General features: G+C 58.1%; 1 protein-coding gene across 3 annotated transcripts in view; it reads left to right on the top strand.

Moving 5' to 3' along the window:
- LOC123761417 (high-affinity choline transporter 1) overlaps positions 1 to 8552 on the top strand; it is a 348005-nt gene extending 339453 nt beyond the window's left edge. For all 3 annotated transcript variants that reach the window (XM_069313210.1, XM_069313215.1, XM_069313203.1), the window contains 2 exons: positions 5520 to 5650; positions 8470 to 8552. In XM_069313210.1, coding sequence (XP_069169311.1) covers positions 5520 to 5650; positions 8470 to 8552 — 214 coding nt within the window. The remainder of the gene's footprint in view (positions 1 to 5519; positions 5651 to 8469) is intronic.
- Positions 8553 to 23909: the final 15357 nt, after the last annotated feature.

Here is a 23909-nt window from a genome sequence, read left to right as displayed (position 1 = left end):
TCTCCTCCCCCAGCTACCAATATAATGAACCGTCTCCTCCCCCAGCAACCAATATAATGAACCGTCTCCTCCCCCAGCTACCAGTATAATGAGCCGTCTCCTCCCCCAGCTACCAATATAATGAACCGTCTCCTCCCCCAGCTACCAATATAAAGAACCGTCTCCTCCCCCAGCTACCAGTATAATGAACCGTCTCCTCCCCCAGCTACCAGTATAATGAACCGTCTCCTCCCCCAGCTACCAGTATAATGAACCGTCTCCTACCCCAGCTACCAGTATAATGAGCCGTCTCCTCCCCCAGCTACAAGTATAATGAACCGTCTCCTCCCCCCAGCTACCAGTATAATGAGCCATCTCCTCCCCCCCACCCGCTACCAGTATAATGAGCCGTCTCCTCCCCTCAGCTACCTGTATAATGAACCGTCTCCCCCCAGCTACCAGTATAATGAGCCTTCTCCTCCCCCAGCTACCAGTATAATGAGTCGTCTCCTCCCCCAATTACCAGTATAATGAGCCGTCTCCTCCCCCAGCTACCAGTATAATGAGCCGTCTCCTCCCCCAGCTACCTGAATAATGAACCGTCTCCTCCCCCAGCTACCTGAATAATGAGCCGTCTCCTCCCCCAGCTACCAATATAATGAACAGTCTCCTCCCCCAGCTACCAATATAATGAACCGTCTCCTCCCCCAGCTACCAATATAATGAACCGTCTCCTCCCCCAGCTACCAGTATAATGAGTCGTCTCCTCCCCCAGCTACCAGTATAATGAGCCGTCTCCTCCCCCAGCTACCAGTATAATGAGCCGTCTCCTCCCCCAGCTACCAGTATAATGAACCGTCTCCTCCCCCTGCTACCAGTATAATGAGCCGTCTCCTCCCCCAGCTACCAGTATAATGAGCCGTCTCCCCCAGCTGCCAATATAATGAACCGTCTCCTCCCCCAGCTACCAGTATAATGAGCCGTCTCCTCCCCCAGCTACCAGTATAATGAACCGTCTCCTCCCCGCAGCTACCAGTATAATGAGCCGTCTCCTCCCCCCAGCTTCCAGTATAATGAGCCGTCTCCTCCCCCCCACCCACTACCAGTATAATGAGCCGTCTCCTCCCCTCAGCTACCTGTATAATGAACCGTCTCTCCCCAGCTACCAGTATAATGAGCCTTCTCCTCCCCCAGCTACCAGTATAATGAGTCGTCTCCTCCCCCAGTTACCAGTATAATGAGCCGTCTCCTCCCCCAGCTACCAGTATAATGAGCCGTCTCCTCCCCCAGCTACCTGAATAATGAACCGTCTCCTCCCCCAGCTACCTGAATAATGAGCCGTCTCCTCCCCCAGCTACCAATATAATGAACCGTCTCCTCCCCCAGCTACCAATATAATGAACCGTCTCCTCCCCCAGCTACCAATATAATGAACCGTCTCCTCCACCAGCTACCAATATAATGAACCGTCTCCTCCCCCAGCTACCAATATAATGAACCGTCTCCTCCCCCAGCTACCAATATAATGAACCGTCTCCTCCCCCAGTTACCAATATAATGAACCGTCTCCTCCCCCAGCTACCAGTATAATGAGCCGTCACCTCTCCAAGCTACCAGTATAATGAACCGTCTCCTCACCCAGCTACCAGTTTAATGAACAGTCTCCTCCCCAGCTACCAGTATAATGAGCAGTCTCCTCCCCCATCTACCAGTATAATGAACCGTCTCCTCCCCCAGCTACCAGTATAATGAACCGTCTCCTCCCCCAGCTACCAGTATAATGAACCGTCGCCTCCCCCACCTACCAGTATAATGAACCGTCTCCTCCCCCAGCTACCAGTATAATGAGCCGTCTCCTCCCCCAGCTACCAATATAATGAACCGTCTCCTCCCCCAGCTACCAGTATAATGAACCGTCTCCTCCCCCAGCTACCAGTATAATGAGCCGTCTCCTCCCCCAGCTACCAATATAATGAACCGTCTCCTCCCCCAGCAACCAATATAATGAACCGTCTCCTCCCCCAGCTACCAGTATAATGAGCCGTCTCCTCCCCCAGCTACCAATATAATGAACCGTCTCCTCCCCCAGCTACCAATATAAAGAACCGTCTCCTCCCCCAGCTACCAGTATAATGAACCGTCTCCTCCCCCAGCTACCAGTATAATGAACCGTCTCCTCCCACAGCTACCAGTATAATGAACCGTCTCCTCCCCCAGCTACCAGTATAATGAGCCGTCTCCTCCCCCAGCTACCAGTATAATGAGTCGTCTCCTCCCCCAGCTACCAGTATAATGAGCCGTCTCCTCCCCCAGCTACCAGTATAATGAGCCGTCTCCTCCCCCAGCTACCAGTATAATGAGCCGTCACCTCCCCCTGCTACCAATATAATGAACCGTCTCCTCCCCCAGCTACCAATATAATGAACCGTCTCCTCCCCCAGCTACCAATATAATGAACCATCTCCTCCCCCAGCTACCAGTATAATGAACCGTCTCCTCCCCCAGCTACCAGTACAATGAACCGTCTCCTCCCCCAGCTACCAGTATAATGAACCGTCTCCCCCAGCTACCAGTATAATGAGCCGTCTCCTCCCCCAGCTACCATTATAATGAGTCGTCTCCTCCCCCAGCTACCAGTATAATGAGCCGTCTCCTCCCCCAGCTACCAGTATAATGAGCCGTCTCCTCCCCCAGCTACCAGTATAATGAGCCGTCTCCTCCCCCTGCTACCAATATAATGAACCGTCTCCTCCCCCAGCTACCAATATAATGAACCGTCTCCTCCCCCAGCTACCAATATAATGAACCGTCTCCTCCCCCTGCTACCAGTATAATGAACCGTCTCCTCCCCCAGCTACCAGTATAATGAACCGTCTCCTCCCCCAGCTACCAGTATAATGAACCGTCTCCTCCCCCAGCTACCAGTATAATGAACCGTCTCCTCCCCCAGCTACCAGTATAATGAACCGTCTCCTCCCCTAGCTACCAGTATAATGAGCCGTCTCCTCCCCTAGCTACCAGTATAATGAGCCGTCTCCTCCCCCTGCTACCAATATAATGAACCGTCTCCTCCCCCAGCTACCAGTATAATGAACCGTCTCCTCCCCCAGCTACCAGTATAATGAGCCGTCTCCTCCCCCTGCTACCAATATAATGAACCGTCTCCTCCCCCAGCTACCAATATAATGAACCGTCTCCTCCCCCAGCTACCAGTATAATGAACCGTCTCCTTCCCCAGCTACCAATATAATGAACCGTCTCCTCCCCCTGCTACCAATATAATGAACCGTCTCCTCCCCCAGCTACCAGCATAATGAACCGTCTCCTCCCCCAGCTACCTGTATAATGAACCGTCTCCTCCCCCAGCTACCAATATAATGAACCGTCTCCTCCCCCAGCTACCAATATAATGAACCGTCTCCTCCCCCAGCTACTAATATAATGAACCGTCTCCTCCCCCATCTACCAGTATAATGAACCGTCTCCTCCCCCAGCTACCAGTATAATGAACCGTCTCCTCCCCCAGCTACCAGTATAATGAACCGTCTCCTCCCCCAGCTACCAGTATATTGAGCCGTCTCCTCCCCTAGCTACCAGTATAATGAGCCGTCTCCTCCCCCTGCTACCAATATAATGAACCGTCTCCTCCCCCAGCTACCAGTATAATGAACCGTCTCCTCCCCCAGCTACCAGTATAATGAGCCGTCTCCTCCCCCTGCTACCAATATAATGAACCGTCTCGTCCCCCAGCTACCAATATAATGAACCGTCTCCTCCCCCAGCTACCAGTATAATGAACCGTCTCCTCCCCCAGCTACCAATATAATGAACCGTCTCCTCCCCCTGCTACCAATATAATGAACCGTCTTCTCCCCCAGCTACCAGCATAATGAACCGTCTCCTCCCCCCAGCTACCTGTATAATGAACCGTCTCCTCCCCCAGCTACCAATATAATGAACCGTCTCCTCCCCCAGCTACCAGTATAATGAACCGTCTCCTCCCCCAGCTACCAGTATAATGAACCGTCTCCTCCCCCAGCTACCAATATAATGAACCGTCTCCTCCCCCAGCTACCAGTATAATGTACCGTGTCCTCCCCCTGCTACCAATATAATGAACCGTCTCCTCCCCCAGCTACCAATATAATGAACCGTCTCCTCCCCCAGCTACCAGTATAATGAACCGTCTCCTCCCCCTGCTACCAATATAATGAACCGTCTCCTCCCCCAGCTACCAGTATAATGAGCCGTCTCCTCCCCCAGCTACCAATATAATGAACCGTCTCCTCCCCCAGCTACCAATATAATGAACCGTCTCCTCCCCCAGGTACCAGTATAATGAACCGTCTCCTCCCCCAGCTACCAGTATAATGAGCCGTCTCCTCCCCCAGCTACCAATATAATGAGCCGCCTCCTCCCCCAGCTACCAGTATAATGAACCGTCTCCTCCCCCAGCTACCAGTATAATGAACCGTCTCCTCCCCAGCTACCTGTATAATGAACCGTCTCCTCCCCCAGCTACCAATATAATGAACCGTCTCCTCCCCCAGCTACCAGTATAATGAGCCGTCTCCTCCCCCAGCTACCAATATAATGAACCGTCTCCTCCCTAGCTACCTGTATAATGAACAGTCTCCTCCCCCCAGCTACCTGTATAATGAACCGTCTCCTCCCCCAGCTACCAGTATAATGAACCGTCTCCTCCCCCAGCTACCAATATAATGAACCGTCTCCTCCCCCAGCTACCAATATAATGAACCGTCTCCTCCCCCAGCTACCAGTATAATGAACCGTCTCCTCCCCCAGCTACCAATATAATGAACCGTCTCCTCCCCCAGCTACCAGTATAATGAACCGTCTCCTCCCCCAGCTACCAGTATAATGAGCCGTCTCCTCCCCCAGCTACCAATATAATGAACCGTCTCCTCCCCCAGCTACCAGTATAATGAACCGTCTCCTCCCCAGCTACCAATATAATGAACCGTCTCCTCCCCCAGCTACCAGTATAATGAACCGTCTCCTCCCCCAGCTACCAATATAATGAACCGTCTCCTCCCCCAGCTACCAGTATAATGAACCGTCTCCTCCCCCAGCTACCAGTATAATGAACCGTCTCCTCCCCCAGCTACCAATATAATGAACCGTCTCCTCCCCCAGCTACCAGTATAATGAACCGTCTCCTCCCCCAGCTACCAATATAATGAACCGTCTCCTCCCCCAGCTACCAGTATAATGAACCGTCTCCTCCCCCAGCTACCAGTATAATGAACCGTCTCCTCCCCCAGCTACCAGTATAATGAACCGTCTCCTCCCCCAGCTACCAGTATAATGAACCGTCTCCTCCCCCAGCTACCAATATAATGAACCGTCTCCTCCCCCAGCTACCAGTATAATGAACCGTCTCCTCCCCAGCTACCAATATAATGAACCGTCTCCTCCCCCAGCTACCAGTATAATGAACCGTCTCATCCCCCAGCTACCAGTATAATGAACCGTCTCCTCCCCCAGCTACCAGTATAATGAACCGTCTCCTCCCCCAGCTACCTGTGCGGGGACCTGGTGTACGTGATGTTGTTCCCGCAGCTGACGCTGGCCGTGCACGCCCCCCACCACGTCAACACCTACGGCTCCATCGCCGCCTACTTCCTGGGGTTCACCCTCAGGATCCTGGGTGAGTCCCCCGCCCCGCCCCCCCTCTCGTGCCTGTGTACACCCACACGTTCTCCAGTGTTGCTGTGTACACACACACGTTCTCCAGTGTTGCTGTGTACACACACACGTTCTCCAGTGTTGCTGTGTACACCCACACGTTCTCCAATGTTGCTGTGTACACCCACACGTTCTCCAGTGTTGCTGTGTACACACACACGTTCTCAAGTGTTGCTGTGTACACCCACACGTTCTCCAGTGTTGCTGTGTACACACACACGTTCTCAAGTGTTGCTGTGTACACACACACGTTCTCAAGTGTTGCTGTGTACACACACACGTTCTCCAGTGTTGCTGTGTACACACACACGTTCTCCTGTGTTGCTGTGTACACACACACGTTCTCCAGTGTTGCTGTGTACACCCACACGTTCTCCAGTGTTGCTGTGTACACACACACGTTCTCCAGTGTTGCTGTGTACACACACACGTTCTCTAGTGTTGCTGTGTACACACACACGTTCTCCAGTGTTGCTGTGTACACACACACGTTCTCCAGTGCTGCTGTGTACACACACACGTTCTCCAGTGTTGCTGTGTACACCCACACGTTCTCCAGTGTTGCTGTGTACACACACACGTTCTCCAGTGTTGCTGTGTACACCCACACGTTCTCAAGTGTTGCTGTGTACACCCACACGTTCTCCAGTGTTGCTGTGTACACCCACACGTTCTCAAGTGTTGCTGTGTACACACACACGTTCTCCAGTGTTGCTGTGTACACCCACACGTTCTCCAGTGTTGCTGTGTACACCCACACGTTCTCAAGTGTTGCTGTGTACACACACACGTTCTCCAGTGAGGGTTAGTGAGTGGTGTGAGGGCCAGTGAGTGGCCATAGTGGTGTGAGGGCCAGTGAGTGGCCATAGTGGTGTGTGGGCCAGTGAGTGGCCATAGTGGTGTGAGGGCCAGTGAGTGGCCATAGTGGTGTGTGGGCCAGTGAGTGACCATAGTGGTGTGTGGGCCAGTGAGTGACCATAGTGGTGTGTGAGCCAGTGAGTGACCATAGTGGTGTGTGCGCCAGTGAGTGACCATAGTGGTGTGTGGGCCAGTGAGTGACCATAGTGGTGTGAGGGCCAGTGAGTGACCATAGTGGTGTGTGGGCCAGTGAGTGACCATAGTGGTGTGTGAGCCAGTGAGTGACCATAGTGGTGTGTGGGCCAGTGAGTGACCATAGTGGTGTGAGGGCCAGTGAGTGACCATAGTGGTGTGTGAGCCAGTGAGTGACCATAGTGGTGTGTGGGCCAGTGAGTGACCATAGTGGTGTGAGGGCCAGTGAGTGACCATAGTGGTGTGAGGGCCAGTGAGTGACCATAGTGGTGTGTGAGCCAGTGAGTGACCATAGTGGTGTGAGGGCCAGTGAGTAACCATAGTGGTGTGAGGGCCAGTGAGTGACCATAGTGGTGTGAGGGCCAGTGAGTGACCATAGTGGTGTGAGGGCCAGTGAGTGACCATAGTGGTGTGAGGGCCAGTGAGTGACCATAGTGGTGTGAGGGCCAGTGAGTGGCCATAGTGGTGTTTGCGCCAGTGAGTGACCATAGTGGTGTGAGGGCCAGTGAGTGACCATAGTGGTGTGTGGGCCAGTGAGTGACCATAGTGGTGTGAGGGCCAGTGAGTGGCCATAGTGGTGTCAGGGCCAGTGAGTGACCATAGTGGTGTGAGGGCCAGTGAGTGGCCATAGTGGTGTTTGGGCCAGTGAGTGGCCATAGTGGTGTGAGGGCCAGTGAGTGACCATAGTGGTGTGTGGGCCAGTGAGTGGCCATAGTGGTGTGAGGGCCAGTGAGTGACCATAGTGGTGTGAGGGCCAGTGAGTGACCATAGTGGTGTGTGGAGCAGTGAGTGACCATAGTGGTGTGAGGGCCAGTGAGTGACCATAGTGGTGTGAGGGCCAGTGAGTGACCATAGTGGTGTGAGGGCCAGTGAGTGGCCATAGTGGTGTGTGGGCCAGTGAGTGACCATAGTGGTGTGAGGGCCAGTGAGTGACCATAGTGGTGTGTTGTTGGTGTGGTGCATTCTGCACATCCTGCCATGCCTCCTGGTCTCATGTGGTGTTATTTCTGTGTGCAGGTTTGGGACCAGCCCCTCTACTATTTTCCACGTATAGATTATTATGTACCTCTCCCGCCTGCGCTCAAGAGAATACAGATTTAGGCCCTTTAGTCGGTCCCAATAGTTTAGATGTTTTACTGAGTGGATTCTGGCAGTAAAGGATCTCTACACGCTCTCCAGGTCAGCAATTTCTCCAGCTTTGAAAGGTGCTGTCATTGTGCCGCAGTACTCCACTCTAGAGAGCACTTGCATCTTGAAAAGTATCATCATCGGTACAGCATCTCTACGTAGTGTGAAAGGTTCTTGTTATCCAACCTGTCATTTTTCTTGCAGTTGTGACGGCTACTTTATTGTGTTCTTTAAAGGTAAGGTCTTCCGACATGAGTACACCCAGATCCTTTACATTGCCTTTTCGTTCTATGTTATGATTTGACTCCTCTTTGAACGACGTTTTCGCTTTTATGTTTTAATTTTTTCCGTATCGCATGAGCTGGAACTAATCTTCCTTGGAGGCTCTTCGCTACATCTGTTTGGAGGTTTCCCGTGTCCTCTATCTTGTCTACTCTCATAAAAATCCTCGTGTCATCTGCAAAGAATGATACTGTACTGTAGATTGTGTCCTTGTCTATATCTCTAGGTGTGGTGAGGGTATAGAGTAGAGGGTATTTATCAGGTGTGGAGCATGTGTGGAGCATGTGTGGAGAGGGAGTAATATTATGGTTTGTGTTGCAGGAGGCGAGAAAGTACTGGGACTTCCTCCAGTCATCCAGTACCCGTACTTCAGGGACGGAGTCCAGTACTTCCCCTTCAGGTAAAGTACCTAAGCAGAGTACTACTTCCAGTCTTCCCCTACAGGTCACATCCCTCAGGAAAGTACCGCTCCCAGCCCCAGTTATTCCACTCCAGGTTAAGTGTCTCACCAGGAGTACTACTCCCAGCCTCCAGTACTTCAAGGAGGGAATCGAACCCGGTAACCCACATTCAGGCTTATTTCTTCTGCCAGTTTCCAATACTTCCTCGTCAACCAAGTCACTACACATCAAGTGCAGCACTTCCAGTACTTCCTCGTCAAGTGGCCTGGCACACCCAGCTGCCAGTACTTCCCCTTTAGGCTTATCATGTCCCACTTCCAGTACATAGAAATTAAGTTCACCACATCCCACAGGGAGCTGGTCGGCCGAGCGAACAGCACGCTGGACAATTGTGATTCTGTGGTCCAGGGATCGATCCCGGGCGCCAGCGAGGAAACAATGGGCAGAGTTTCTTTCACCCTATGCCCCAGTATCTAGCAGTAAAATAGGTACCTGTGTGTTAGTCATATGTCACGGGCTGCTTCCTGAGGGTGGAGGCCTGGTCGCGGACCGGGCCGCGGGAACACTAAAGCCCCGAAATCATCTCAAGAAGATCCCAATGTACCTACACAATAGGTTCATATACTCCACTTCCAGTAATTATTCATTAAGTTCACAGATCACACTTTATTACCTACATGTTAGATCCACATGCTGTACTTCCAGTACTGAGTCCCCATGGTGACCCACACACAGTCCCCATGGTGACCCACACACAGTCCCCATGGTGATCCCCACACAGTCCCCATGGTGACCCCCACACAGTCCCCATGGTGACCCCCACACAGTCCCCATGGTGATCCCCACACAGTCCCCATGGTGACCCCCACACAGTCCCCATGGTGACCCACACACAGTCCCCATGGTGACCCCCACACAGTCCCCATGGTGATCCCCACACAGTCCCCATGGTGACCCCCACACAGTCCCCATGGTGACCCACACACAGTCCCCATGGTGGCCCACACAGTCCCCATGGTGACCCACACACAGTCCCCATGGTGACCCACACACAGTCCCCATGGTGATCCCCACACAGTCCCCATAGTGACTCCCACACAGTCCCCATGGTGACCCACACACAGTCCCCATGGTGGCCCACACAGTCCCCATGGTGACCCCCACACAGTCCCCATGGTGATCCCCACACAGTCCCCATGGTGACCCCCACACAGTCCCCATGGTGACCCACACACAGTCCCCATGGTGGCCCACACAGTCCCCATGGTGACCCACACACAGTCCCCATGGTGATCCCCACACAGTCCCCATGGTGACCCACACACAGTCCCCATGGTGACCCACACAGTCCCCATGGTGACCCACACACAGTCCCCATGGTGACCTACACAGTCCCCATGGTGACCCACACACAGTCCCCATGGTGACCCACACAGTCCCCATGGTGACCCACACACAGTCCCCATGGTGACCCACACACAGTCCCCATGGTGACCCACACACAGTCCCCATGGTGACCCACACAGTCCCCATGGTGACCCACACACAGTCCCCATGGTGACCCACACACAGTCCCCATGGTGATCCCCACACAGTCCCCATGGTGACCCCCACACAGTCCCCATGGTGACCCCCACACAGTCCCCATGGTGATCCCCACACAGTCCCCATGGTGACCCCCACACAGTCCCCATGGTGACCCACACACAGTCCCCATGGTGACCCCCACACAGTCCCCATGGTGATCCCCACACAGTCCCCATGGTGACCCCCACACAGTCCCCATGGTGACCCACACACAGTCCCCATGGTGGCCCACACAGTCCCCATGGTGACCCACACACAGTCCCCATGGTGACCCACACACAGTCCCCATGGTGATCCCCACACAGTCCCCATGGTGACTCCCACACAGTCCCCATGGTGACCCACACACAGTCCCCATGGTGGCCCACACAGTCCCCATGGTGACCCCCACACAGTCCCCATGGTGATCCCCACACAGTCCCCATGGTGACCCCCACACAGTCCCCATGGTGACCCACACACAGTCCCCATGGTGGCCCACACAGTCCCCATGGTGACCCACACACAGTCCCCATGGTGATCCCCACACAGTCCCCATGGTGACCCACACACAGTCCCCATGGTGACCCACACACAGTCCCCATGGTGACCTACACACACAGTCCCCATGGTGACCCACACACAGTCCCCATGGTGACCCCCACACACAGTCCCCATGGTAACCCACACACAGTCCCCATGGTGACCCACACACAGTCCCCATGGTGACCCCCACACAGTCCCCATGGTGACCCCCACACAGTCCCCATGGTGACCCCCACACAGTCCCCATGGTGACCCCCACACAGTCCCCATGGTGACCCCACACACAGTCCCCATGGTGACCCCCACACAGTCCCCCATGGTGACCCACACACAGTCCCCATGGTGACCCACACACAGTCCCCATGGTGACCCACACACAGTCCCCATGGTGACCCCACACAGTCCCCATGGTGACCCACACACAGTCCCCATGGTGACCCACACACAGTCCCCATGGTGATCCCACACACAGTCCCCATGGTGACCCCCACACAGTCCCCATGGTGACCCCCACACAGTCCCCATGGTGATCCCCACACAGTCCCCATGGTGACCCCACACACAGTCCCCATGGTGACCCACACAGTCCCCATGGTGACCCACACACACAGTCCCCATGGTGACCCCACACACAGTCCCCCATGGTGACCCACAACACAGTCCCCATGGTGACCCACCACACAGTCCCCATGGTGACCCCCACAACACACAGTCCCCATGGTGGACCCACACACACATTCCCCATGGTAATCCCCCACACACACAGTCCCCATGGTGACCCACACAACACGTCCCCATGGTGACCCACACAACATTCCCATCACATACGGTGACCCCCACACACACAGTCCCATGGTGACCCACCACAAGTCCCCATGGTGACCACACACACAGTCCCTATGGTGACCCCCACCACACATTCCCCATAGGTGACACCCCACCACACAGTCCCCATGGATGACCTCACACACAGTCCCACATTAGTGACCCACACAAGTCCCCATGGTGACCACCCCCACACACAGTCCCCATGGTGACCCCCACACCAGTCCCCCTGGGACCCCACACACCATTCCCCATGGTTAACCCCCACACACACAGTTCCCCATGGTGACCCACACACACACATCCCCATGGTGACCCACAAACACAGTCCCAGGGTGGACCCCACACACACAAGTCCCCATGGTGACCCCCCCACCCCCACACACGTCCCCATGGTGACCAACACACACAGTCCCCATGGTGACCCCACACACAGTCCCCATGGTGACCCCACACACAGTCCCCATGGTGACCCACACACAGTCCCCATGGTGACCCACACACAGTCCCCATGGTGACCCACACACAGTCCCCATGGTGACCCACACACAGTCCCCATGGTGACCCACACACACAGTCCCCATGGTGACCCACACACAGTCCCCATGGTGACCCACACACAGGCCCCATGGTGACCCACACACAGGCCCCATGGTGACCCACCACACAGTCCCCATGGTGACCCCCACACAGTCCCCATGGTGACCCACACACACAGTCCCCATGGTGACCCCACACACAGTCCCCATGGTGACCCCACACACAGTCCCCATGGTGACCCACACACAGTCCCCATGGTGACCCCCACACAGTCCCCATGGTGACCCACACACAGTCCCCATGGTGACCCCACACACAGTCCCCATGGTGACCCACACACAGTCCCCATGGTGACCCCCACACAGTCCCCATGGTGACCCACACACAGTCCCCATGGTGACCCACACACAGTCCCCATGGTGACCCACACACAGTCCCCATGGTGACCCCACACACAGTCCCCATGGTGACCCACACACAGTCCCCATGGTGACCCACACACAGTCCCCATGGTGACCCCCACACAGTCCCCATGGTGACCCACACACAGTCCCCATGGTGACCCACACACAGTCCCCATGGTGACCCCACACACAGTCCCCATGGTGACCCACACACAGTCCCCATGGTGACCCACACACAGTCCCCATGGTGACCCCACACACAGTCCCCCATGGTGACCCCACACAGTCCCCATGGTGACCCACACACAGTCCCCATGGTGACCCACACACAGTCCCCATGGTGACCCCACACAGTCCCCATGGTGACCCACACACAGTCCCCATGGTGACCCACACACAGTCCCCATGGTGACCCACACACAGTCCCCATGGTGACCCCCACACAGTCCCCATGGTGACCCACACACAGTCCCCATGGTGACCCCACACACAGTCCCCATGGGACCCACACACAGTCCCCATGGTGATCCCCACACAGTCCCCATGGTGACCCACACACAGTCCCCATGGTGACCCCACACAGTCCCCATGGTGACCCACACACAGTCCCCATGGTGACCCACACACAGTCCCCCATGGTGACCCACACACAGTCCCCATGGTGACCCCACCACAGTCCCCATGGTGACCCCACACACAGTCCCCATGGTGACCCCCACACAGTCCCCATGGTGACCCCCACACACAGTCCCCATGGTGACCCCCACACAGTCCCATGGTGCCCCCCACACAGTCCACCATGGTGACCCCCACACACAGTCCCCATGTGGACCCCACACAGTCCCATGGTGACCCCACACACAGTCCCCATGGTGACCCCACACAGTCCCCCTGGTGACCCACACACAGTCCCCTCATGGTGACCACACACACAGTCCCCATGGTGACCCACACACAGTCCCCATGGTGACCCACACAGTCCCCCATGGTGACCCCACACACAGTCCCCATGGTGACCCCACACACAGTCCCCCTGGTGACCCCCACACAGTCCCCATGGTGACCCACACACAGTCCCCATGGTGACCCCCACACAGTCCCCATGGTGACCACACACAGTCCCTCATGGTGACCTCCACACACATTCCCCATGGTTTACCCACACACAGTCCCTATTTGACCCCCCACACACAGTCCCCATAGTAACCCACACACAGTCCCATGGTGACGCCACCACAGTCCCCATGGTGACCCCACACACAGTCCCCATGGTGACCCACACACAGTCCCCAGTGTGCCCCACAGACACAGTCCCCATGGTGACCCACACACATAGTCCCCATGGGTGACCCACACACAGGCCCCATGGTGACCCACAACAACAGGCCCCATGGGTGACCGACACACAGGGCCCCATTGTTGACGCCAAACACAGGCCCCATGTGACCCACCACACCGCCATGGTGACCGCCAACATCCCCATGGTGACCCACACACGTCCCCCATGGTGACCCCACACAGGCCCCATGGTGACCCACACACAGGACCCATGGTGACCCCACAAAAAACAGTCCCATGGTGACCTACACCACACAGTCCCCATGGTGACCCACACACAGTCCGCATGTTGAACCACACACGAGTCCCCATGGTGACCCGACACAACAGTCCCCCATGGTGACCCACACACAGTCCCCATGGTGACCCACACACCATTCCCCATGGTGACCACACACACAGTCCCCATGGTGACCCCCACACACAGTCCCCATGGTGACCCACACACACAGTCCCCATGGTGACCCACACACACAGTCCCATGGTGACCCCACACACAGTCCCCATGGTGACCCACACACACAGTCCCCATGGTGACCCCACACACAGTCCCCATGGTGACCCACACACACAGTCCCCATGTGACCCCCACACAGTCCCCATGGTGACCCCACACACAGTCCCCATGGTGACCCCACACACAGTCCCCATGGTGACCCCACACACAGTCCCCATGGTGACCCACACACACAGTCCCCATGGTGACCCACACACAGTCCCCATGGTGACCCACACACACAGTCCCCATGGTGACCCACACACACGTCCCCATGGTGACCCACACACACAGTCCCCATGGTGACCCCACACACAGTCCCCATGGTGACCCACACACACAGTCCCCATGGTGACCCACACACAGTCCCCATGGTGACCCCACACACACAGTCCCCATGGTGACCCACACACACAGTCCCCATGGTGACCCACACACACAGTCCCCATGGTGACCCACACACAGGCCCCATGGTGACCCACACACAGTCCCCATGGTGACCCACACACACAGTCCCCATGGTGACCCCACACACAGTCCCATGGTGACCCCACACACAGTCCCCATGGTGACCCCACACACAGTCCCCATGGTGACCCCACACACAGTCCCCATGGTGACCCACACACAGTCCCCATGGTGACCCACACACACAGTCCCCATGGTGACCCCCACACAGTCCCCATGGTGACCCACACACAGTCCCCATGGTGACCCACACACAGTCCCCATGGTGACCCACACACAGTCCCCATGGTGACCCACACAGTCCCCCATGGTGACCCACACACAGTCCCCATGGTGACCCACACACAGTCCCCATGGTGACCCCACACACAGTCCCCATGGTGACCCACCACACAGTCCCCATGGTGACCTACCCACCAGTCCCATGGTGACCCCCACACAGTCCCCATGGTGACCCCACACACAGTCCCCATGGTGACCCCACACACAGTCCCCCATGGTGACCCACACACAGTCCCCATGGTGACCCCCACACACAGGTCCCCATGGTGACCCCACACACAGTCCCCATGGTGACCCCCACACAGTCCCCATGGTGACCCCCACACACAGTCCCCATGGTGACCCCACACACAGTCCCCATGGGACCCCCACACACAGTCCCCATGGTGACCCCCACACAGTCCCCATGGTGACCCCCACACAGTCCCCATGGTGACCCACACACACAGTCCCCATGGTGACCCCCACACAGTCCCCATGGTGACCCATCACACACAGTCCCCATGGTGACCCACACAACAGTCCCCATGGTGACCCACACACAGTCCCCATGGTGACCCCACACACAGTCCCCATGGTGACCCACACACAGTCCCCATGGGGACCCACACACACAGTCCCCATGGTGACCCCACACACAGTCCCCCATGGTGACCACCACACAGTCCCCATGGTGACCCACACACAGTCCCCATGGTGACCCACACACACAGTCCCCATGGTGACCCCACACACAGTCCCCATGGTGACCCACACACAGGCCCCATGGTGACCCCCACACAGTCCCCATGGTGACCCACACACACAGTCCCCATGGTGACCCACACACAGTCCCCATGGTGACCCACACACAGTCCCCATGGTGACCCACACACAGTCCCCATGTGACCCACACACAGTCCCCATGGTGACCCACACACAGTCCCCATGGTGACCCACACACAGGCCCCATGGTGACCCCCACACAGTCCCCATGGTGACCCACACACAGTCCCCATGGTGACCCCACACACAGTCCCCATGGTGACCCACACACACAGTCCCCATGGTGACCCCCACACACAGTCCCCATGGTGACCGCCACACCACAGTCCCCATGGTGACCACACACACAGTCCCCATGGTGACCCCACACACAGTCCCCATGGTGACCCACTACACAGTCCCCATGGTGACCCCACACACAGTCCCCATGGTGACCCACCACACAGGCCCCATGGTGACCCACACACAGTCCCCATGGTGACCCCCACACAGTCCCCATGGTGAACCCCCACAAGTCCCCATGGTGACCCCACACACAGTCCCCATGGTGACCCCCACACAGTCCCCATGGTTGACCCCCACACACAGTCCCCATGGTGACCCCCACACACAGTCCCCATGGTGACCCCACACACACAGTCCCCATGGTGACCCACACACACAGTCCCCATGGTGACCCACACACAGTCCCCCATGGTGACCCCACACACAGTCCCCATGGTGACCTACACACAGTCCCCATGGTGACCCTACACAGTCCCCATGGTGACCCACACACACAGTCCCATGGTGACCCTACACAGTCCCCATAGGTGACCCCCACACAGTCCCCAAGGTGACCCCCACACACAGTCCCCATGGTGACCCACACAAGTCCCCATGGTGACCCCACACACACCACAGATATTCCCCCATGGTGACCCCCACACACAGTCCCCATGGATGACCCCACCACACAGTCCCCATGGTTGACCCCCACACACAGTCCCCATGGTGACCCCCACACACAGTCCCCATGGTGACCCCCCACACACAGTCCCCATGTGGACCCACACACACAGTCCCCATGGTGACCCACACACACAGTCCCCATGGTGACCCCCACACACAGTCCCCATGGTGACCCCACACACAGTCCCCATGGTGACCCACACACTAGTCCCCATGGTGACCCTACACACACATTCCCCCATGGTGGACCCCACAAACAGTCCCATGGTGACCCACACATAGTCCCCATGGATGACCCCCCCCACACAGTCCCCATGGTGACCTCCACACACAGTCCCGTCTGGGTGACCCCACACACACCAGTCCCCATGGTGGACCCCCACACATCTCCCATTGTGACTGCACCACAGTACCCCCCCCCGTGTGCATGGTGACCCACACACACACGTCCCCCATGGTGACCTCACACACACAGTCCCCCATGGTGACCACACACACCAGTCCCCATGGTGACCCCCACACACAGTCCCCATGGTGGACCCACACACACATTCCCCATGGTGACCCACACACAGTCCCCTATGGTGACACCTACACACAGTCCCCTATGGTGACCCACACACAGTCCCCATGGTGACCCTCACAACAGTCCCATGGTGACCCACCACACAGTCCCCATGGTGACCCACACACAGTCCCCATGGTGACCCACACACAGTCCCCATGGTGACCCCCACACAGTCCCCATGGTGACCCACAACACAGTCCCCATGGTGACCCACACACACAGTCCCCATGGTGACCCACACACACAGTCCCCATGGTGACCCACACACACAGTCCCCATGGTGACCCACACACAGTCCCCATGGTGACCCCACACAGTCCCCATGGTGACCCCCACACAGTCCCCATGGTGACACACACACAGTCCCCATGGTGACCCCCACACACACAGTCCCCATGGTGACCCACACACACAGTCCCCATGGTGACCCCACACACAGTCCCCATGGTGACCCACACACACAGTCCCCATGGTGACCCACACACAGTCCCATGGTGACCCCACACACACAGTCCCATGGTGACCCCACACACAGTCCCCATGGTGACCCACACACACAGTCCCCATGGTGACCCACACACACAGTCCCCATGGTGACCCACACACACAGTCCCCATGGTGACCCCCACACAGTCCCCATGGTGACCCCCACACAGTCCCCATGGTGACCCCCACACACAGTCCCCATGGTGACCCCCACACACAGTCCCCATGGTGACCCACACACAGTCCCCATGGTGACCCCCACACACACAGTCCCCATGGTGACCCACACACACACAGTCCCCATGGTGACCCACACACACAGTCCCCATGGTGACCCACACACACAGTCCCCATGGTGACCCCCACACACAGTCCCCATGGTGACCCACACACACAGTCCCCATGGTGACCCCCCACACAGTCCCCATGGTGACCCAACACACAGTCCCATGGTGACCCACACACACAGTCCCCATGTGACCCCCACACAGTCCCCATGGTGACCCCACACACAGTCCGCATGGTGACCCCCATCACAGTCCCCATGGTGACCCCAACACAGTCCCCATGGTGACCCCCACACAGTCCCCATGGTGACCCCCACACAGTCCCCATGGTGACCCCCACACACAGTCCCCATGGTGACCCCACACACAGTCCCCATGGTGACCCCACACACAGTCCCCATGGTGACCCACACACACAGTCCCCATGGTGACCCCACACACAGTCCCCATGGTGACCCACACACAGTCCCCAAGGTGATCGACCCCCACACACAGTCCCCATGGTGACCCACACACAGTCCCCATGGTGACCCACACAGTCCCCATGGTGACCCACACACAGTCCCCATGGTGACCCACACACACAGTCCCCATGGTGACCCACACACAGTCCCCAAGGTGACCCCCACACAGTCCCCAAGGTGACCCCCACACAGTCCCCATGGTGACCCACACACAGTCCCCAAGGTGACCCCCACACAGTCCCCAAGGTGACCCACACACAGTCCCCATGGTGACCCACACACACAGTCACCATGGTGACCCACACACAGTCCCCATGGTGACCCCCACACTCAGTCCCCATGGTGACCCACACACACAGTCCCCATGGTGACCCCCACACAGTCCCCATGGTGACCCCACACACAGTCCCCATGGTGACCCCCACACAGTCCCCATTGTGACCCCCACACAGTCCCCATGGTGACCCCCACACAGTCCCCATGGTGACCCCCACACAGTCCCCATGGTGACCCACACACACAGTCCCCATGGTGACCCCCACACAGTCCCCATGGTGACCCACACACAGTCCCCATGGTGACCCACACACACAGTCCCCATGGTGACCCCCACACAGTCCCCATGGTGACCCCACACACACAGTCCCCATGGTGACCCACACACAGTCCCCATGGTGACCCACACACAGTCCCCATGGTGACCCACACACAGTCCCCATGGTGACCCACACACAGTCCCCATGGTGACCCACACACACAGTCCCCATGGTGACCCACACACACAGTCCCCATGGTGACCCCACACAGTCCCCATGGTGACCCCCACACAGTCCCCAAGGTGACCCCCACACACAGTCCCCATGGTGACACCCACACACAGTCCCCATGGTGACCCACACACACAGTCCCCATGGTGACCCACACACACAGTCCCCATGGTGACCCACACACACAGTCCCCATGGTGACCCACACACACAGTCCCCATGGTGACCCCACACACAGTCCCCATGGTGACCCACACACACAGTCCCCATGGTGACCCCCACACACAGTCCCCATGGTGACCCACACACACAGTCCCCATGGTGACCCACACACACAGTCCCCATGGTGACCCACACACACAGTCCCCATGGTGACCCCACACACAGTCCCCATGGTGACCCCACACACAGTCCCCATGGTGACCCACACACACAGTCCCCATGGTGACCCACACAGTCCCCATGGTGACCCCCACACAGTCCCCATGGTGACCCACACACACAGTCCCCATGGTGACCCCCACACACAGTCCCCATGGTGACCCACACACACAGTCCCCATGGTGACCCCACACACACAGTCCCCATGGTGACCCACACACAGTCCCCATGGTGACCCACACACACAGTCCCCATGGTGACCCACACACACAGTCCCCATGGTGACCCCCACACACAGTCCCCATGGTGACCCACACACACAGTCCCCATGGTGACCCACACACAGTCCCCATGGTGACCCACACACAGTCCCCATGGTGACCCACACACAGTCCCCATGGTGACCCCCACACAGTCCCCATGGTGACCCACACACACAGTCCCCATGGTGACCCACACACAGTCCCCATGGTGACCCACCACACAGTCCCCATGGTGACCCCCACACACAGTCCCCATGGTGACCCCACACACAGTCCCCATGGTGACCCCCACACACAGTCCCCATGGTGACCCCACACACAGTCCCCATGGTGACCCCACACACAGTCCCCATGGTGACCCACACACACAGTCCCCATGGTGACCCACACACACAGTCCCCATGGTGACCCACCACACAGTCCCCATGGTGTGACCCCACACACAGTCCCCATGGTGACCCACACACAGTCCCCATGGTGACCCACACAGTCCCCATGGTGACCCACACACAGTCCCCATGGTGACCCACACACAGTCCCCATGGTGACCCACACACAGTCCCCATGGTGACCCCCACACAGTCCCCATGGTGCCCACCACACAGTCCCCATGGTGACCCCACACACAGTCCCCATGGTGACCCCCACACAGTCCCCAAGGTGACCACACACAGTCCCCATGGTGACCCACACACACAGTCCCCATGGTGACCCACACACAGTCCCCATGGTGACCCCCACACAAGTCCCCATGGTGACCCCACACACAGTCCCCATGGTGACCCCCACACAGTCCCCATGGTGACCCCCACACACAGTCCCCATGGTGACCCCCACACAGTCCCCATGGTGACCCCACACACAGTCCCCATGGTGACCCACACAGTCCCCATGGTGACCCCACACAGTCCCCATGGTGACCCACACACACAGTCCCCATGGTGACCCCCACACAGTCCCCATGGTGACCCACACACAGTCCCCATGGTGACCCACACACAGTCCCCATGGTGACCCCCACACACAGTCCCCATGGTGACCCACACACACAGTCCCCATGGTGACCCACACACAGTCCCCATGGTGACCCCCCACACAGTCCCCATGGTGACCCACACACAGTCCCCATGGTGACCCACACACACAGTCCCCATGGTGACCCACACCACACAGTCCCCATGGTGACCCACACACACAGTCCCCATGGTGACCCCCAACACAGTCCCCATGGTGACCCCACACACAGTCCCCATGGTGACCCCACACACAGTCCCCATGGTGACCCCACACACAGTCCCCATGGTGACCCACACACACAGTCCCCATGGTGACCCACACACAGTCCCCATGGTGACCCACACACAGTCCCCATGGTGACCCACCACACAGTCCCCATGGTGACCCACACACACAGTCCCCATGGTGACCCCACACACAGTCCCCATGGTGACCCACACACACAGTCCCCATGGTGACCCCACACACAGTCCCCATGGTGACACCCACACAGTCCCCATGGTGACCCACACACAGTCCCCATGGTGACCCCCACACAGTCCCCATGGTGACCCACACACACAGTCCCCATGGTGACCCCACACAGTCCCCATGGTGACCCACACACAGTCCCCATGGTGACCCCCACACAGTCCCCATGGTGACCCCCACACAGTCCCCATGGTGACCCACACACAGTCCCCATGGTGACCCCACACACAGTCCCCATGGTGACCCCAAACACACAGTCCCCATGGTGACCCACACACACAGTCCCCATGGTGACCCACACACACAGTCCCCATGGTGACCCACACACAGTCCCCAAGGTGACCCCCACACACAGTCCCCATGGTGACCCACACACAGTCCCCATGGTGACCCCCACACAGTCCCCATGGTGACCCACACACAGTCCCCATGGTGACCCACACACACAGTCCCCATGGTGACCCCCACACACAGTCCCCATGGTGACCCCCACACACAGTCCCCATGGTGACCCACACACACAGTCCCCATGGTGACCCACACACACAGTCCCCATGGTGACCCACACACAGTCCCCAAGGTGACCCCACACACAGTCCCCATGGTGACCCACACACAGTCCCCATGGTGACCCACACAGTCCCCATGGTGACCCACACACAGTCCCCATGGTGACCCCACACACAGTCCCCATGGTGACCCCACACACAGTCCCCATGGTGACCCCCACACAGTCCCCATGGTGACCCACACACAGTCCCCATGGTGACCCCACACACAGTCCCCATGGTGACCCCCACACACAGTCCCCATGGTGACCCACACACAGTCCCCATGGTGACCCCCACACACAGTCCCATGGTGACCCCACACACAGTCCCCATGGTGACCCCACACACAGTCCCCATGGTGACCCCCACACAGTCCCCATGGTGACCCCACACAGTCCCCATGGTGACCCCCACACAGTCCCCATGGTGACCCCCACACAGTCCCCATGGTGACCCACACACACAGTCCCCATGGTGACCCCCACACAGTCCCCATGGTGACCCACACACACAGTCCCCATGGTGACCCCCACACAGTCCCCATGGTGACCCCACACACAGTCCCCATGGTGACCCCACACACAGTCCCCATGGTGACCCACACCACAGTCCCATGGTGACCCACACACACAGTCCCCATGGTGACCCCACACACAGTCCCCATGGTGACCCACACACACAGTCCCCATGGTGACCCCCACACAGTCCCCATGGTGACCCACACACACAGTCCCCATGGTGACCCCCACACAGTCCCCATGGTGACCCCACACAGTCCCCATGGTGACCCCCACACACAGTCCCATGGTGACCCCCACACAGTCCCCATGGTGACCCCCACACCCAGTCCCCATGGTGACCCCACACACAGTCCCCATGGTGACCCACACACACAGTCCCCATGGTGACCCCCACACAGTCCCCATGGTGACCCACACACAGCCCCATGGTGACCCCACACACAGTCCCCATGGTGACCCACACACAGCCCCATGGTGACCCACACACAGTCCCCATGGTGACCCCCACACAGTCCCCATGGTGACCCACACACAGTCCCCATGGTGACCCCCACACACAGCCCCATGGTGACCCACACACAGTCCCCATGGTGACCCCACACACAGTCCCCATGGTGACCCACACACACAGTCCCCATGGTGACCCCACACACAGTCCCCATGGTGACCCACACACAGGCCCCATGGTGACCCACACACAGGCCCCATGGTGACCCACACACAGGCCCCATGGTGACCCACACACAGTCCCCATGGTGACCCACACCAGGCCCCATGGTGACCCCCACACAGTCCCCATGGTGACCCACACACAGTCCCCATGGTGACCCACACACAGGCCCCATGGTGACCCACACACAGTCCCCATGGTGACCCCACACAGTCCCCATGGTGACCCACACACAGTCCCCATGGTGACCCACACACAGTCCCCATGGTGACCCACACACAGTCCCCATGGTGACCCCTACACAGTCCCCATGGTGACCCACACACAGTCCCCATGGTGACCCACACACAGGCCCCATGGTGACCCACACACAGGCCCCATGGTGACCCCCACACAGTCCCCATGGTGACCACACAGTCCCCATGGTGACCCCCACACAGTCCCCATGGTGACCCCCACACAGTCCCCATGGTGACCCCCACACACAGTCCCCATGGTGACCCCCACACAGTCCCCATGGTGACCCCACACACAGTCCCCATGGTGACCCACACACAGTCCCCATGGTGACCCACACACAGTCCCCATGGTGACCCCACACACAGTCCCCATGGTGACCACACACAGTCCCCATGGTGACCCACACACACAGTCCCCATGGTACACACACAGTCCCATGGTGAACACACAGTCCCATGGTGACCCACACACACAGTCCCATGGGACCCACACAC

Source organism: Procambarus clarkii, chromosome 7, assembly GCF_040958095.1.
Source record: "Procambarus clarkii isolate CNS0578487 chromosome 7, FALCON_Pclarkii_2.0, whole genome shotgun sequence".
Lineage (NCBI taxonomy): Eukaryota > Metazoa > Arthropoda > Malacostraca > Decapoda > Cambaridae > Procambarus > Procambarus clarkii.
This window is presented reverse-complemented; position numbering and strand designations above follow the sequence as displayed.